This window comes from Gymnodraco acuticeps, unplaced genomic scaffold, assembly GCF_902827175.1.
Source record: "Gymnodraco acuticeps unplaced genomic scaffold, fGymAcu1.1, whole genome shotgun sequence".
Taxonomy (NCBI): domain Eukaryota; kingdom Metazoa; phylum Chordata; class Actinopteri; order Perciformes; family Bathydraconidae; genus Gymnodraco; species Gymnodraco acuticeps.
In genome coordinates, this window is record NW_022992173.1 from 15,101 (window position 1) to 33,346 (window position 18,246).

The 18,246-nt window shown below is 40.6% G+C and overlaps 1 protein-coding gene across 1 annotated transcript; it reads left to right on the forward strand.

Moving 5' to 3' along the window:
* Positions 1-1,947: 1,947 nt before the first annotated feature.
* On the forward strand, positions 1,948-17,840 carry LOC117538744 (adapter molecule crk-like). Its single transcript, XM_034204645.1, has 3 exons — positions 1,948-2,195; positions 9,169-9,716; positions 17,416-17,840. The coding sequence occupies exons 1-3, from the start codon at positions 1,976-1,978 to the stop codon at positions 17,551-17,553; spliced, it is 906 nt and encodes a 301-aa protein (XP_034060536.1). The 5' UTR covers positions 1,948-1,975; the 3' UTR covers positions 17,554-17,840.
* Positions 17,841-18,246: the final 406 nt, after the last annotated feature.

Here is an 18,246-nt window from a genome sequence, read left to right on the forward strand (position 1 = left end):
AATGATGGCAGCGTCCTCATCGCTGCACTCGGAGAGAAATAGTAGAGACGGAGACGATGAACTGCTGTTAGTTCTATTATGGCATTGTGCATGTCATGAGAGGTGTGTGTTGCTGTGTGGGGAATGCTTTCCATTATTTTGGCCAACTCTGCATCTTTGTGCAGCATATACTCAAACAGCGATAGGAAGAGCCCACTGCCTGACTCGGACATGCTGTGGTGAATCGTGGTCACCTCTGAAAGGGAGTTGGTTGACAGCTAAAAAAGCTATAATATCAACGACAGCTGACACGTAATAACGGTTCCGTGCAGCTGATCTGCACCAAAGTACTAATTTCATTATTTGTTTCCTCGCGTATCTCTCTCTCTCTACAAACTCTCCCTTTATCAGTCTGTAATGCGTGTTTCCAGTCGCAAAAACCCTTGACAGTAAAAGCTGCATCAGATGAAGATGTATTTACTTTAAACTGTCTACAGGGGAAACAAAAGGCTGCGTCTGCTTTTAACAAATATTCAAGCCATGGTCTGTTGTTGTACCATGCAGCGGCAAAAATGCGCTTCTTTCCTGAAAACAATCTCCCTGATAACGATCCAGTTTCACCTGGTTGGGTTTATTAACCCCAAGATCATCTGGGGCTGTTGGTCTTTGAGCGGTTGCTGGCCCAATAGAACCTGTTGATGTGCTGCAAGGTAGCGTCTGTAGTGGAGACACCGGCACGGAGGAGGAGGAGGATGCTGGCGGGTGTGGTACAGGGTGTGGCAACGCAGGTGGTGATGGTAGTGGCACAAGGAGCTGTGCCTCGGAGGACAGCGTTGGTGGCGGCCGCCTTGATGAGTCCAGGATTTGGCTCGCTAACTCAGCCCCGGGGTTTGCCGAGGTCAAGCTTGTGACAATAAGGCGTGCTGCTGCAATGGCAGGTGCAGGGTCGCCAGCAGCACCATCGGCTGCAGTTCTTTCATCGCTATTTCGTTTTAATAAATCCTTAGACCTTTTAAGCCAATTTCTGATGTCCATTTTGTAATTCAAACAGAAATGGGAGTCTACATAATGCACAATAAACAATAAACAAATCCAGAATAGGCAGCAGAGTGTGACGCTGTGATTGGTCTAAATGTGGACGAATCACAAATCACAACAGACACATGAATTTATTTCACGTAGCCTGTGATTTTTTGTTTTAGTTACTATCTGACACTAGCTATACATCGTAGGATAAAAGTTCACAGTTTATTTATAATAACAAAAAAAAAATGTTTTATTTTTTTTTATAAATAATAAAAATCGTGTTTATTGGGGGAGGGCAGGAATGTCAAATGTGAGGGCCTAGCCCTCCCACGGCGCCGGGCATGGTTCAGTCGATGACAATATGCACCCTTATATTGTACATACTTAAATCATAATACCTCACCGTAAACACAATAGTTTTTATTTAGCGTTGTGCTTCTGTATCGGTAGATTGAGGTCTAAACATTTTTAAATGTTTTATTACATTTTTTTGTTAATTTTTCCTTTATTTTAACTACAACTACAATGGTTGTGTATATTTCCATAGTGGTGACATGATACACACTCTTGTACAGTAGGTGGCAGTAAACGCACCTTTAAATAGTTTGCAAACCACCAATAATCCAAGAGAAGAAGCAGATACATCACATCCTGTGAATGGGCTTCTTTTTTTGTTTTCCCGTATCCGCCATTTCAGTTTTTGAAGTTAGTTGTCATCGGTCGCTGGATTGTAGCTGGAATTCCGCCTCTAAAAAAACGCCTTATATGAAAATCCCACCTTAAAACCCCTCCTTTAACACAGTAAGAGTCGTGTTTATTCCTCCTCGTGGTTCTTGTATCTCTATATTGATGTACAAACCTTTTGTAACGGATGTCGCCCGTTCACTAAACGTGCTCTAAAGGCGCTAAAGTTTTGTATGAGTTGAGGGAACCGTAGGCCCCGGTGAAGCCTCGGCTCTGGGTGGTTATCATGGCCGGACATTTTGACGCGGAGGACCGCAGCAGCTGGTTCTGGGGTCGCTTGAGCAGGCAAGAAGGGGTGTCTTTGCTCCAGGGACAGAGGCACGGTGTGTTCCTGGTGAGGGACTCCATCACCAGCCCCGGGGATTACGTGCTGTCGGTGTCCGAGAACTCAAAAGTCTCCCATTACATCATCAACAGCATCAGCAACAACCGACAGTCTGGATCAGGTAAAACAAATCAAAACGAGGTTTTTGGGAGGGTTTCTTCATGGAGATGTGACCGTTCTTGCATGACTTGTCTTGCACCAAAAGGACATTAATGCATTTAATAGTGTGTATATATTTACATAGCATGCCAGACACATGATAATGTAATGTTGAAAACAATATACAACTCATGTAATATACTGTACTATAATACAAATGTACCCAGCTGAAACTGAGAGTTGTATGTTAAAAATAAAACATTCTAGCATGGCTTGCACCAACGGACATTAATGCATTTCACAGTGTGTATATATAGCAGGCCAGGCACGTGATAATGTAATATTGAAAACAATATACAACTCAATAGATTCATAAAGCATGTGATATACTATACTATAATACTGATTGATTTAGTTATTATTCATATAGATTGATTGTTGCACGTTTTCCTTTTTATTTCATTATCCCAGCTGAAACTGAGAGCTGTATAATAAAAATTAAACATTTATTGCATGACTTGAACCAATACATTAATGCATTTCACAGTACACGGCAGGCACATGATAATATACAACTCAGTAGAAGCATATATCTGCAACAAGGAAAATGGTACTACAGAACGTAAAGCATGTAATATACTATAATACTCAATGGTATTCATACAGATTGATTGTTGCAAGTTTACTAATATAAAAACGTGCTTGCATGACTTTAACCAAAGTGCATTTTACAGTAGCCATTTCTGTCACAGAAATGCACCTTTATCACCCAGCTGAAACTGAGAGAGTTGCACATAGTACAAATTAGTGTTGTCACGATACCAACATTTTGGTTTCGATACCGATACCAAGTCAAGAATTGTGATTCCGATTCTTTTTCGATACTTTTCTTAAAAAAAGGGAAACAGTCTTAAATGTAATTATTGTGCTTTATTTCACACCAGAACCAGAACACAAACCTTTAAACAATGAGAACAATAAATAAAATAAATGACTAGAATTTGTATTAAATACAATTAAAGATGGGGTAGGTAAGTTTGAGAAACCGGCTCGAGATACACTTTTTGTTATATTCCATGGAATGCTCTTAACATCCCGATAGCAATAAATATCTGAAGTGCTTTGACAAAAAATCCATAAAAAAATGTCATCTGTGGAAGCCGTGGTACTGTAAAAAGTACAACCAATCCGTTTAGCCGGGCCAGCTAAACGGATTGGATTGCCGCCCTGTCTGTCAGCCTTCCATCTCGTGCACGCACAAATGTATCTCGTGCCCTCATTGGGCGTACCGTCATTGGGCGTGCATTGCAGCAGTACTTCAATGACTCGCCAGCAACAGGCGGCCACTCTCACCAGTCTGCTGACGTCATGTGCGCGTTCATGTGTGTTGGAGGAGGTGCTCTGTAAGGAAGTCTGAAGGAAGGGGCGGATTCTTTTCGGCTGTGTACTTTCACATTTTAGTGCACTCGAGCCGGTTTCTGATTTTTTTGTTTGTTTTTCGCTTCTGGCGTCTTTTTTGTCAACAAGCCGAGGCGCAGCGGCAGTTGCACTCCCACTTGCAGCCATGCTTCTCGCTTTCTCACATGCTCTGGCGTGCACGAGAGAGGGGAAGGACTTAGAGCGTGCTTGAGAGGGGAGGGACTTAGAGCGTGCTTGAGAAGGGAGGGACTTAGAGCGTGCTTGAGAGGGGAGGGACTTAGAGCGTGCTTGAGAGGGGAGGGACTTAAAGCGTGCTTGAGAGGGGAGGGGCTTAGAGCGTGCATGAGAAGGGAGGGACTTAGAGCGTGCTTGAGAGGGGAGGGACTTAGAGCGTGCTTGAGAGGGGAGGGACTTAGAGCGTGCTTGAGAGGGGAGGGACTTACGGCCCGTCCACACAGCGGCGTGCATTGACGCTTGCCGGCGGGCGTGTCTGACACTCGACCAACAACCAATCACATGAATCTCCCGCCCCAGACACACAAGCACGCGGTTTGATTGGCTAGAGCTTGTACTGGCATATGATTCGATTGGCTGACGCTAGTGCTGTAGCGACGCGTCGACTTCAAAATATCGTCGACGACATATTTCCGCGTCGCTACACACACGTGGGTCACCCAAAGCAACAAGCAGTTCGCAATCGCACTTCAAACACAATGGAGACTGAAACGGCTACCACCTCCTCCTCACAGGATTGCGCACGAAGCCCCCAAACGAAAACATCTCGCCCTAGGTCTTCAAAAGCATGGGAATATTTTAAAGTTAGTCCAAAACGCAAAGATATTTATATATTTATATCTCACTGAGACTGCTGCATAGCCTAGCAGAAGCAGCAGCTAGCTGTGGTGGCTACCATTAGCAGCTAGCATTTGCTCTCCGATTTTTTACATAAAATGGAATTATGGATTATAAATTTAATCATTTTTTTATACATAGACGTTAAAAACCTATGGATTAACCGATTCAGCCGCGTTTTTTCTCATTTTATTGCCATTGAACACGTCTTTTGATCAGATTGACAGCTACGGTGGTGAGACGATCTCCCTAGAAGCTCTGTGAAGGTACGTGTTGTGATGACTGTATTTGCTTCCCCTGTCGCGAGTCCGGATCACTCAGTGATGATACTATATACCTACATAATCTGTGGAGTCTCAGCTTTAATCGGATATATTGTATGTGCAGCTACGATAAGTAATAAGGGTACTTTTATCTTGAGTTCTGTGCCAATGTCCGTTAGCATGTTTCGCTCAGGGGTCATTTAGATGCTTCTTATGAGACTTGTGTTTTGTTTTGGTAAACATGGTTTGTATCGGCAATTAGCTGAGATTATTTCCGTTAATCTGGTATATAATAGGTTCTTAAATATTAAGATCACCTGAGACACAGTATCGTGAAACTTTTTTTTTTTACATTACGTTTTTTTTACATTACGTTTTTTATGAATTGAACAACAGAAAAATAATCGTTAGATTAGTCGACTAATCGATCAAATAATCGCCCGATTTAATCGTTTTCAAAATAATCGTTTCCCCCCAGCACTAGCTGACGCCTCCGTCGAGGCTTCAAAAGTTGAACATTGCTCAACTTTTGAAGCGAGCAACGCCAGCAACGCTCCACGTCGCTTCCCAAAATGCTGTTCGGCTAAAAGTGACGTCACCCCATTCAAAGTGAATGGGCAGAAGCGTTGGAAGCTTCAACGCACGCCGCTGTATGGACGGGCCGTTAGAGCGTGCTTGAGAGGGGAGGGACTGCAGGCACGGCTGCAGTGCAGGGAGTGGAAGCAGAGCCCTGAACACACGGCTCTTATTTAAACTGCGCTTTCTCACCGGAGTACTTTTCCCCGTCATTCTCAAAGTACCAATACTAATGAAACGGAGGAATCGTAACGTTTTTAACGGCAGGGTATCGCGGTACCTTTCAAGTATCGGTACACCGTGCAACACTAGTACAAATATAACATTCTAGCATGACTTTAACCAAACAGTGCATTTAACACCCATTTAAAGCAATATACAACTCGGTATATGCATATGGAAACATGCATATAGAAATGGAAATCGACATAAAGCATATAATATACTCATTGTTTTAGTTAATTGAATTTTGACTTGAGCCGTCCCTTATAGATACTGTCTTGTTACGTTAGCGAGCCGGATCATTTGGCTCGGCTCTCTTAAAGCGCCGGCTGTTTCGGCTCCCAAGCGGCTCTTCATGTTACCACAGTTAACCACTTAGCCTCAGTTTCGCCGCTGCGAGGCTCTGGTGCTCGCAGCTCACGCGCGTGCTCCACTAGCACCGCTCATCACGTCCAAATCGCGCACGTTCCGTGTTGTCCTGTAGCAGGCACCTTCGATGTCGGGGAAACGATCTTCAATACTCTGAAAAGAATCCCACCAGACTCCTTTGCCCCTCCAACAGAGGGATGTCCTTGTCCTTTTCGTTATTCCAAGCGATAAAAACTCTCGATCTTCTCTCGAGCAAGACGCCCCCCTGGCGGAAACGCTGATACCAATTAAAAACTCTATATGATATAAGCACATGGTAAAGCATATTTGTTGTGTAAAAACTTTGTAATTAAAATTATTTTTCCTAATTTCATTGAGAACTTAAGTGCAGAATAAACAAGTGAAATTGTGAATAACAAATAAATATTTCCAGCTGTATTATGTTGACATATGAACGCAAAGTAATCAGACTTATTTTGAAACAACAACAAATAGAGAAAAGATGACTAAAAAGAGACGTATCAAGGGTTGATTTTACTAATAATACTTTTTCTTTGCATGCAAAAGAACAATCAACAATTATATACAGCGCTTTATACCACAAAAACCTGTAAGATGCTTTGCTTAAGAGTATTTTGCACGTTTAAAAGCCATTTTTCTACAATAGATTATTCTTAATCCAAGGGAAATGGCATAAAACAACTAGAAAGAAAATGAATAAAAAGAGACACTTTGATTTGACTAATTATACGTTTTCTTTGCATGCAAAACAACAATCACCATTTATATACAGCACTATGTTCACTCAAAACGTGTACAATGCCTTCCACAAGCCATTTCTACAATGATCAGGGTTCTTACGGTCATTAAAAACCTGGAAAAGTCATGGAAATTCTAAATGCTAATTCCAGATCCTGGAAAAGTTATGGAAAACAATATTTTTCCCAAAGTTTTGGAAAAGTCATGGAAATGTAACTAAAGTTGCTTCAAATATAATTTATATTTTATCTAATCGCCAAAATAGTAATACTATAATGATAGTAAATACTGTATCGTAATAATGAAACGTAAAATGGCATTTAACTGATGAGGTGTTTTGCTGGTGAGAGATTTGAGTTGCTTTAGCGTAGAAGCTAGTAAGCCTACTATTTGATTTGTTGGATAGGCACAACATGTTTCAGACCTTATTTTCCTGTTCCATGTTAAAATAAACCATTTTCAGTGGTACCGCTGAGAAAGAGTCATTCTTTTGGTCATGGAAAATTAGGTAAAGGTCATGGAGAAGTAATTGAAAACCATTGGTGAAAATGTGTATGAACCCTGAATGATGTATTGCTATATCCAAGTGAAATCACACAAAACAACTACGTTGAGTTATTTTTTAAATTTTCCGAAGCCTCAAACACACCAACTAGTTGTGCCGGTTACATTTCAATCACTTTCTGAATGAATAAAACCAACTGCTTGTTATTCTGCAGAAAAACCCAAAGTAGCATTGAATAGTCTTTTATGTGCTCGTTATTATAATTTAAGGCAACGTTATTGTGTAGAATTTTATAACTTTCTTTCCCAACACTATTCCATTGAAAGACGATAATTGGATAACTCACGGACTTATAACTTGTAAATGGACTTTTCTTCACACTGTACATTTTATATCAAATGTATTATGCCATTCCTTGCTCTCTTAATGTAAATAACATCCTACTTTTAAAGTGTTAGCTGTAACTTTGCCGTTCATAGTTTTCGTTCGTCAGCTAGTCGAGTTTTATCTTTCCCAGTCAACTTTTTTAGTTCGGTTTTATTTTCTATTTTGAGATGTTTATACTTTAGATTTGTTTATTTTCTATTTTTTTCACATTTCATATCATGTGCAATGCCTTGTTTTAACATGCTGCTGTAACGACATTTTCAATTCTTTATTTAGAAGACAGTTGAGAACATTTCACCAGTTACAATGAAATAGACTCTCAGTTACAGGGGGTAGTAAAACATTTGCAATAAGGGAACAGTATACATTTAAACCCTCCCAACAAAGTAGAGCTGTACCCGAATATTCCTTCGTTGGGGTACTAGTCGGGTTTCAATTTCGTTATTCGGATATTCGTTTTCTTTCCCCGTTTTTTTTTTATTGAAATCTCCAATATCAACGTAAGAGCTTGTGCCTCTTCGGGGGGTGCTAACACTTAACCATAAACGTTATCGTTTACTTTCTCCGTCTTTATATGTAGATATTACTTTTCTCCGTTAATCTCCGTCACGTTGTCTCCGTCACGTTGTCTCCGTCACGTTGTTTCAAAATAAAAGCATGTCCATACAAAATAGGAAGCCAAGCCAAATTACACCTAAGACATATACAACTGCAACGAAAGTAACAAACACAATGCGATATCCTTTTCCATTTCAAAGAACACAAATTGGGTTTATACATTAACAAATAACTATAAAACAACAATACTGTAGAACAACAAAATGAATGCCGTGAATAAACCGAAATACATGTGTTGAAGCGGTTCGCTACCGATTACGCACCCCCCCCCCTACCGAATATCGGGACAGCCCTGCAACAAAGTCGGGCTGCTCGATTGTGGCAAAAATCATAATCTCGATTATTTTGGTCAATAATTGATATCACGATTATTAAAAACGATTATCCATTTGAAAACATGAATTTATTGGAGAATTTTTTTTGAACAGTTTATTACCCTGAACTTTAAGTATAATTCAACTGAAAAACCAATTTAAAAAAAATAATCGTTTTATTTCGATTGTTGTTTTCGTAATCGTTGCAATCCATAATCGTAATTGCGATTTAAAATACGATTCATTGAGCAGCCCTACAACAAAGTATATCTTATCTAAACTTATATTGAACTATCACCCAACATTTATATACCAAATCTTTCTAATCCCTCAAACATCCCGCCCCGATTCCTCCAGGTTTGGGATCAATAAAGTAAATCTTATCTTAAATTATGTTGAACTATCACCTGACCCTTATATATGAAATCAAATTTTGATTTGACAGTCTAGAGAGTTTTATCTTTCCCTGTCAACTTGTATATATTTTACTTTTTTAGTTCTGTTTTATTTTCTATTTTGATATGTTTATATTTACGACACATTTCCAAATTTAGGATCAACAAAGAATATCTTAAATTATATGGAATTATCACCCAACATTTATACAAAATCGTTCTTATCCCTCTTCCCATCTCGCCCGTTTCCTCCAGGTTTGGGATCAATAAAGTAAATCTCTTTCTGATTCTGATTTTCTCGCCCCGTTTCCTCCAGGTTTGGCCCAACCGAGGTTCCGTATCGGCGACCAGGAGTTTGAAGCCCTCGCTGCTCTGCTAGAGTTCTACAAGATCCACTATCTGGACACGACCACTTTAATCGAGCCCATAAACAAGTCCAAACACACGTCGTTCATCAGCGTCGGAGGTGGCGTTCCCCCTCAGCGCCTCGAAGACGAATTCGTCCGAGCGCTCTTCGATTTTCCAGGAAACGATGACGAGGATCTGCCGTTTCGAAAGGGAGACATTCTTCGAGTTCTGGAAAAGCCAGAGGAGCAATGGTGGAACGCCCAGAACTCTGAGGGTCGAGCGGGGATGATCCCGGTTCCTTACGTAGAGAAATATCGCCCCGCGTCGCCTAATTCGGTGGCGGTTCCTCCAGGAATGTTGGGGAACTCTGACGCTCCTCCCCCTCCTCTGTTGGGAGACCCCAGTCAGTACGCTCAGCCCACCCCACTCCCTAACCTGCAGAACGGACCCGTGTTCGCCCGGGCGATCCAGAAGAGGGTCCCCAATGCGTACGATAAGACGGCCCTGGCTTTAGAGGTAAATACGAAAGTGTGTGTTTTCTCTGATGGTTTGGATGATTTATATAGTCTCTAAAGTCAGTTTATTACCAGGATAGGACAGGCAAGTTTCCTGGCCTTAGAGAGGTGTGTGTGTGTGTGTGTGTGTGTGTAAATATTTGTATTTTATTTAATGTTACAAAAATGACCATGTTCACGTCTTAAAGTCATCCTGAGGCCTTAGTTTTGGTTTGAAATGACACAACATCATGTATGTGTTGCTTCTTTTGGGCTTGTTTTCAGACCTGGTTGCTTATTTCTCTCAAAGCAACAGAGTGGGCGCAGTGTCTAATAGTAGCAGTAAGCTAACGAGAGGCTACGTTCAGCTGGTGACTCGTCGGGACAGAGAAAATGTCAGGAGTTTGGAAGTATTATAAAATTGAAAGCGAAGGCAGTGTAACAGCCAGATGCAATGTTTGCAAGGCGGAGGTTCCGCGTGGTGGAAAGAACAGAGCTACGTTCAACACGACCAATCTAATACGCCACCTGAGAAACAAACACCAACAACAACACGACGAGTACACAGCGGCCACTCAGGTAGCGGCACTGAAACAACCGACACTTTCAGAGACTTTCAAAAGGAAAGAGAAACTGCCCCAGAACGGTGAAAGGCCAAAAAAATAACAGCCACGATAGCTGAATCCATCGCGTTGGATGACCAGCCGTTATCTGTTACCTTTTTTTCCTCTTAATCCATTGCATAAAGATCGGATCTGTAAAAATCGGTATCGGCAGATTGTCAAATGATCGGAATCGGATCGGGAGCAAAAAAAGGTGACCGGGACATCCCGTGTGTGGTGTTTTTTTCTCTGCTAGTTTTGATGTCTAAATTCAGTGCATTACCAGGATAGGCCGGGTACAGGCTCCCCAACGCATACGATAAAACGGCCCTGGCCTTAGAGGTAAATATGAAAGTGTGTGTGAGGTGTTTTCTCTGCTAGTTTGGATGATTTAAACTGTTAGTATTAGGGATGGGAAATTTAAAAGCAAATTTATATTCGAATCCTCGACACTCAAAAAAACGGTTAACCAAATGTACATATCCTATAATTATTTATATATTTTTTATAAATACATGTTTGTTTGATGTGACTCTCCGTTAGAGTGCATACATTTAGCAAGGTTTAGGAAACGGGCTCCATCCGGTCACAGAGATCTGCTATTTTTAAGTAAAGTCAACACATCGACCTTAAATATAGTCTATATTAAGAACGGGAAAAGTTTTAACAGATATATAGTTTTTTGTAAACATACGACAAATGTGCGAGGGTGATGATGTCGGAGCAGGAGTCACTGCTCTACCACTGCCTCGATTGGTTAGTTTTTTTGTCTTATTTTGTGACTATAGTGGATCAAAACGTACCCTTAACTATGATAACACAAACGTTCTAACCGCATGAGGAAGCGGTACAACAGCAAATCAAGTGTTCTGCAAAGGTAACATTACAGTTTATGTGAATGTCGTCTGTTTGCTTTAAATGGAGCAAAAACAACAGCTTCAGTTCTCACAGAAAAGATTCTAATGATAAAGATATTCTAAATATAGCGTTTACTTGAACTGGTAGTGATGTTTTTATGTGTCTAAAATACATCCACAGCAGTTCATTGCTTATCTTGCTGCAGAACCACATCTCAAAACAACTATCTCCTAAAAATAGGACGTTTCGTTGAATCTCATCAAGACGTAGCTCTCAGGCTCTACTTTCCTTTTGTACTAAAGTGAAGAGAGACCAAGGTCAGAAAGTGCTCAGTCAGAGAGTGGATCTCTCCTTTATTTGAGAAATAATGGCTAATCATGATTTCAAGGTAGACAAATGGAAAGTAGACGAGTTGCCTTGGAGCAAAGCATCATGGGAAAAGTGTCGGAAATGTTTCCTCACAAGGCAATTCAAATGTCTATCAACCACTTACAATGTTTTGTCACTTGGTTGTACTTTACTGTAGAAATATGCAATATACATAAATAATCCTGGTTATTTTTTGTGTAGAAATTGCTTTTCAGGGTTACCTTATGGATAAGATAAGATAGAACTTTATTGATCCCAATTGAATTTAAAAAGACAAGAAATAAACAAGAAAGTAGAAAATATACATGTTGAATTTACAAATGAACAATAACAAGATGTAAAGCAAGGTATTATATATACTTAAGTATGTGAGGGATGGAATATTAAATATTAGACTGAATATAAAAATGTAAAATGTACAGTGAAGAGAGTAAAAATGTGTCATCATTCGACCTAAATATAAAGAAAACCTACAGTGGGGAAACAAAGTATTTAGTCAGCCACCAATTGTGCAAGTTCTCCCACTTAAAAAGATGAGAGGCCTGTAATTTTCATCCTCGGTACACTTCAACTCTGAGAGACAGAATGGGGGGAAAGAATCCAGGAAATCACATTGTAGGATTTTTAATGAATGAATTGGTAAATTCCTCGGTAAAATAAGTATTTGGTCACCTACAAACAAACAAGATGTCTGGCTCTCACAGACCTGTAACTTCTTCTTTAAGAGCCTCCTCTGTCCTCCACTCGTTAACTGTATTAATGGCACCTGCTTGAACTCGTTATCAGTATAAAAGACACCTGTCCACAACCTCAAACAGTCACACTCCAAACTCCACTATGGCCAAGACCAAAGAGCTGTCAGAGGACACCAGAAACAAAATGGTAGACCTGCACCAGGCTGGGAAGACTGAATCTGCAATAGGTAAGCAGCTTGGTGTGAAGAAATCAACTGTGGGAGCAATTATTAGAAAATGGAAGACATACAAGACCACTGATAATCTCCCTCGATCTGGGGCTCCACGCAAGATCTCACCCCGTGGGGTCAAAATGATCACAAGAACAGTGAGCAAAGATCCCAGAACCACACGGGGGGACCGAGTCAATGACCTGCAGAGAGCTGGGACCAAAGTAACAAAGGCTACCATCAGTATCACACTACGCCGCCAGGGACTCAAATCCTGCAGTGCCAGACGTGTCCCCTTGCTTAAGCCAGTACATGTCCAGGCCCGTCTGAAGTTTGCTAGAGAGCATTTAGATGATCCAGAAGAGGATTGGGAGAATGTCATATGGTCAGATGAAACCAAAATAGAACTTTTTGGTAAAAACTCAACTAGACGTGTTTGGAGGAGAAAGAATGCTGAGTTGCATCCAAAGAACACCTACTGTGAAACATGGAGGTGGAAACATCATGCTGTGGGGCTGTTTTTCTGCAAAGGGACCAGGACGACTGATCCGTGTAAAGGAAAGAATGAATGGGGCCATGTATCGTGAGATTTTGAGTGACAACCTCCTTCCATCAGCAAGGGCATTGAAGATGAAACGTGGCTGGGTCTTTCAGCATGACAATGATCCCAAACACACCGCCCGGGCAACGAAGGAGTGGCTTCGTAAGAAGCATTTCAAGGTCCTGGAGTGGCCTAACCAGTCTCCAGATCTCAACCCCATAGAAAATCTTTGGAGGGAGTTGAAAGTCCGTGTTGCCCAGCGACAGCCCCAAAACATCACTGCTCTAGAGGAGATCTGCATGGAGGAATGGGCCAGAATACCAGCAACAGTGTGTGAACACCTTGTGAAGACTTACAGAAAACGTTTGACCTCTGTCATTGCCAACAAAGGGTATATAACAAAGTATTGAGATGAACTTTTGTTATTGACCAAATACTTATTTTCCACCATAATTTGCAAATACATTCTTTAAAAATCAGACAATGTGATTTTCTGGATTTTTTTTTTTTTCTCATTCTGTCTCTCATAGTTGAAGTATACCAGGATGAAAATTACAGGCCTCATCTTTTTAAGTTGGAGAACTTGCACAATTGGTGGCTGACTAAATACTTTTTTGCCCCACTGTATATTTCCTGTATTCGCGTTGAGCTCCTGATCTGCCTGTCGGGTGTTCTTTTCCCCATAATGACCAAGTCGCTGCTGTTAGCAATTCTAGAACCCTGAGAGCCGGAGAGACTGAAAAGAGTCAAGGGAAGCTTATAAAAGTTAGCAGTATTTAATTACACAAAAGATGCGGTGGTCTACAAATGAAATGTGTGAGTGGCGGCTCTCCCCCCATGCGTCCGGTCAGCCCAGGTCAGCAGGTAGAAGAGATCGATTCTTGGCTTGCCCTTCCTGTTGTCATCTGAGGTCTTCTCCTATTGGCCGGCGTAGTTGGGGGCGGGTCCAATGCAATTCCTGCCTTTTTCTGTTGCTAAATTACATCATTCTGGTGTCTGTGGTTATTTAAACATTCCCTAATAAACGTGATTTCAGCATCAATAAACGAGTGTTAAACCCAGTGTATTTAGGGTACAACATCACGCCATTTCACCTTCAATTCACGGTTTGAAAACGTAGCATTTCGCCACATGCTAATGCTAACCGGGAATGAAGAATTTTCAGAATAAAAGTAAAATAAAACTGATTCAAATTAAAGTGTATTTAATTCAAATTACGCCATATCAACATTGATTTTAATTTCTAACACTACACATCATCCCTCTTATTACACGGCCACATTCTAAACAAAGTAACGATATGAGTCCCAATTAGTGTTGCACGGTGTACCGATACTTGAAAGGTACCGCGATACCCTGCCGTTAAAAACGTTACGATTCCTCCGTTTCATTAGTATCTGTACTTTAAGAACGACGGGGAAAAGTACTCCGGTGAGAAAGCGCTGTTTTAATAAGAGCCGTGTGTGTTCAGCGCTCTGCTTCCACTCCCTGCACTCTCTAAACGGCTTGTTTTCTCCACCTTAGTGTGCTCACGCTGACTCAGCAGTTAATAATTAGCTCACATTTCCTCTTCTGTGTGTCTTCAGAAAACCCCTTGTCCAGTTGTGAGGAATCGCTCCGTATCTTCAGTTAACTTAACTTATTTAAAGTCATGCGAAGAGCTGCAACCAAACGTCCACCTTTAGATTAGTCTAGAGGCAAAACAAAAACATTTGATCATCTGTAAGGTCATTTTAGGATGCAGAAAATACAGTTTTCAAATATATAGATTTTCTTATTTTTATCTTAAATGACATGTTTGTAATGTTTATGTACATAAATATAGCACAAGTTTTCCAAAAGTACATTTTTTTGGTGGATTTAATCTAAGTCTTATTTTCTGTACAAAAGTCTTTGGGTATAAAATAGGGCTGCACGATTTGGGGAAATAATCTAATTGCGATTTTTCTGACAAATATTGAGATTCGATTTGCGATATTTGTTTTTAAGCGACCCGACGGAAGTTTATTGTAAAATGCGGCCATATCTCCGGCTAGGAAGGTCGCATCAACGTGCTCCCGTCTCTAGCACCCCCGCAGCCCGAGCTACGAGTGAAAGAACTAAACTTACATGAAACTTCCGTTGGGTTGCTTTAAAGTCAAGCTTCAGTTTAAGAGTCACCCTGTAATAGAAATACGTGATGGAGCATTACTAACCTGACCCAGACTCTTTGTTTCACCAAACCATCTAGGAAAGCTCCATTGGAAGCCATTTGGAAAAGTATTTCAAAAATACTTGGCAGGTGATTGGATCAATCTGTCTATCACCTGCTATCATGGGCCACTTCTGATTGGATAACAATGGCTGGTACATGTGGAGCACAGCACTTCTGATTGGTGTGGTGGACTGACACACAGAAAATCGCAGGCTTTGCGATTTGATAATTGCATCATTTCAAATCACGATTTCGATTTAAAATCTATTAATCGTTCAGCCCTAGTATAAAATATAAGGAAATAGTGCGTTTGTTGAAAACCAAAATATATTCACTTTAATATGATATATTAAACAAAAAAGAAAAAGCCATAAATCTCCATATTGCACAGGCTTTAAAAACTGCATTTTTGGACCTTCACTGCAATAATATTTGGCGTTAATATAATAGATTATCAAAGTAGTTTGCGATAATTTTCTGTTTATCCGCTAATTGTAGCTCTTAAAGTCATGCGTACCAAACGACCACCTTTAGATTAGTCTATTGGCAGAAAAGAGTCATTTTTCATGTAAATATGGCAGAAAATGCTGTTTTTTAAAATGCTCACAGATGTAGTTTTCATGCTTTTATCTGTTTTATATCACATTTAAAGTGAATATCTTTGGGTTTTTACTGACAAAACAAGACATTTTGAGACAACACCTTTGACTTTGAGAAACTGGGATGGATATTTCTTACTATTTTCTGTCAAACTAGAAGATAATCTGCAGATCAAATCTATCGTTATTTACACCTATGTTGTAGTCAATACGCCCTTTTCCGAGACCACGTTCTTTAATGTAGGACCATACCTAATAGTACAAATGAAGGAAATGCAGATCCATTTGGCCGTCACACAAACCTACATGACTTCCCTAATTTAGTTTGAATTGTGCACTACTTGGGTAAATAAAGTAAGGATTTTAGCTCATGCATCAGCGACAGATATAACTGGATAGAGCCCTACTTCTAAAAGATGTTCCTCTCTGATATCAGGTCATCAAACTGAGACTCTGATCCTTCAGGAGGGTTTGAGTGAAACAGTTTTAACTCTTAACGCTCATCAGGATGAACTTTGAGACTTTGCTGATGTTTGCTCAGGTTTAGAGAGAGAGAGAGAGAGAGAGAGACTTTACTGCCATATCAAACACGGACAAATGTGTGTTTAAGTTGCAGGTACAGACAGTACATGTTAGTTATTAACAGTCATAGGACATTATTCACAGGTGTTCTTGTCTTATTTCATTCAGTAGTAATATGTTATATCGCTAACATGTAAAGACACATGCTATATTTATAAAGGAAATTATAATATAATTATTATTTATTTATCTGATATATTAAAGGGGACCTATCATGCAAAATGCACTTTTTGATGTCTTTTATACATCAACATGTGTCCCCGGTGTATCGGAAAATAAAACCCTCTCTCTTTTCCTCCGTACCCAAATCTCTAAAAACGGGGAACAACGGAGCTGATCCAGATTAGCGTCCGATATGACGTAATATCTGAAATGTGGACCCACGGCCCAATCAGAAACGTTGCTATCGGAAACAATGCCCGACTGTTTTGGACGTAATATGGTCGGTGTTTACATTAGCATTGCTAACACTCAGAGCTAACCTGTACTGGAGAGCATGTGTGTGAAGAAGCAGGAAGTAAAAAGGAACTCACCTTGTGGTATAACCGCAAGAGAGAAAGCCTTTGAGCTCCATACTGTTTCAGAGAGAATCCTTGATCTAATAATCCTTGCGTTTCATCACCGCAGCATTTAGACAATATCTGCCAGGTCCCGCATGAGCCGGCATAAGCTCCGCCCCCTCCTGTTTTATTTCCGTTAAAAAAAGAAAACGTAATTTTTTTATTTAGCCTTTATTTATACAGATATCTCAAGAGAGACCTGTTTATACCCAGAATCAGCACTTTAGAAACAGGAAGTGAAATAGAGGGATATGAGGCATGGCTAGAATGGGTGATCTGTTTGGTATTTGGAGCAAAACACTTCATAGACATGTTTTTTTATTTTTTTTTAATATATCTGAGACCTGTGCTATTGCCTAAAAATAGCATGATAGGTGATCTTTAAGATAATAAGACACGTTTGAAAAAGTGGGAAAATGTCACTAGAAAAACCTTAAATGTCCCCTTTCACTGCCCCTCCCTAATCCCCTCATTATCTCCATCCCATAATAACTTGTCTTTCTCCCCCTCAGGTGGGCGACATGGTGAAAGTGACCAAAATCAACGTGAACGGCCAATGGGAGGGCGAGTGTAAAGGAAAACGCGGCCATTTTCCCTTCACACACGTCAAACTGCTGGATCAGCAAAACGCAGAGGAGGAACTGAGCTGAGAGCGAATCAGAACCCTGGACACTAGTGTTAGTCCCGCCCCCTTTTATCCCCAATAGAGTGGTGCAAGAATGAGTCCTAAAACCCGGAAGTAAGCATTTCACCACTTCCTGTTCCCTGGTCTCAGAGCCAATGGGATCTCTCCATAGGGTTTTAGGAAAGTAGCTGAACTAAGGTCTGTGGTTGAGACACATTGAAGAGACAGATCACGTTTTGTTCTACGACATTAAATCCATCAGCAGTGACCCCACTGGTGATTTCTGAAGAGTGGACGTGTCTGAAAAACGATGGTTGTTACCAAGTGGCTGAATAGGACTACAGAAGTCGTGGAGGACGTTGAACGTCATTACGCCGAACACGTGAACACTCCTTTAAGTTAGTTTCTGTTCTGCTTGAAAGCAAGTCCCTGCCTCCTGCAGAGTGTTCAAACAAACGCTTCAACTCGTTCCATTTAGAGTCTGTGTGTTTGAATATGGATCTGAAGTTGGCGTGACGTTGAAGTCGTGCTGCTGGACTCGACTGTAACTGCTTTATAGCATAACGTTAGCATTTAGCTTCCGGACATTAGATTTATGATTAGAACATTATAAAAGTAGACATGTGGAGATTATCCGGCTGAACAAAACGTGCATTCATCAAACAGGTTCGTTTTCCACAGACATTATTTCCAGCTATTTTCCAAAATCCTCTGGAGA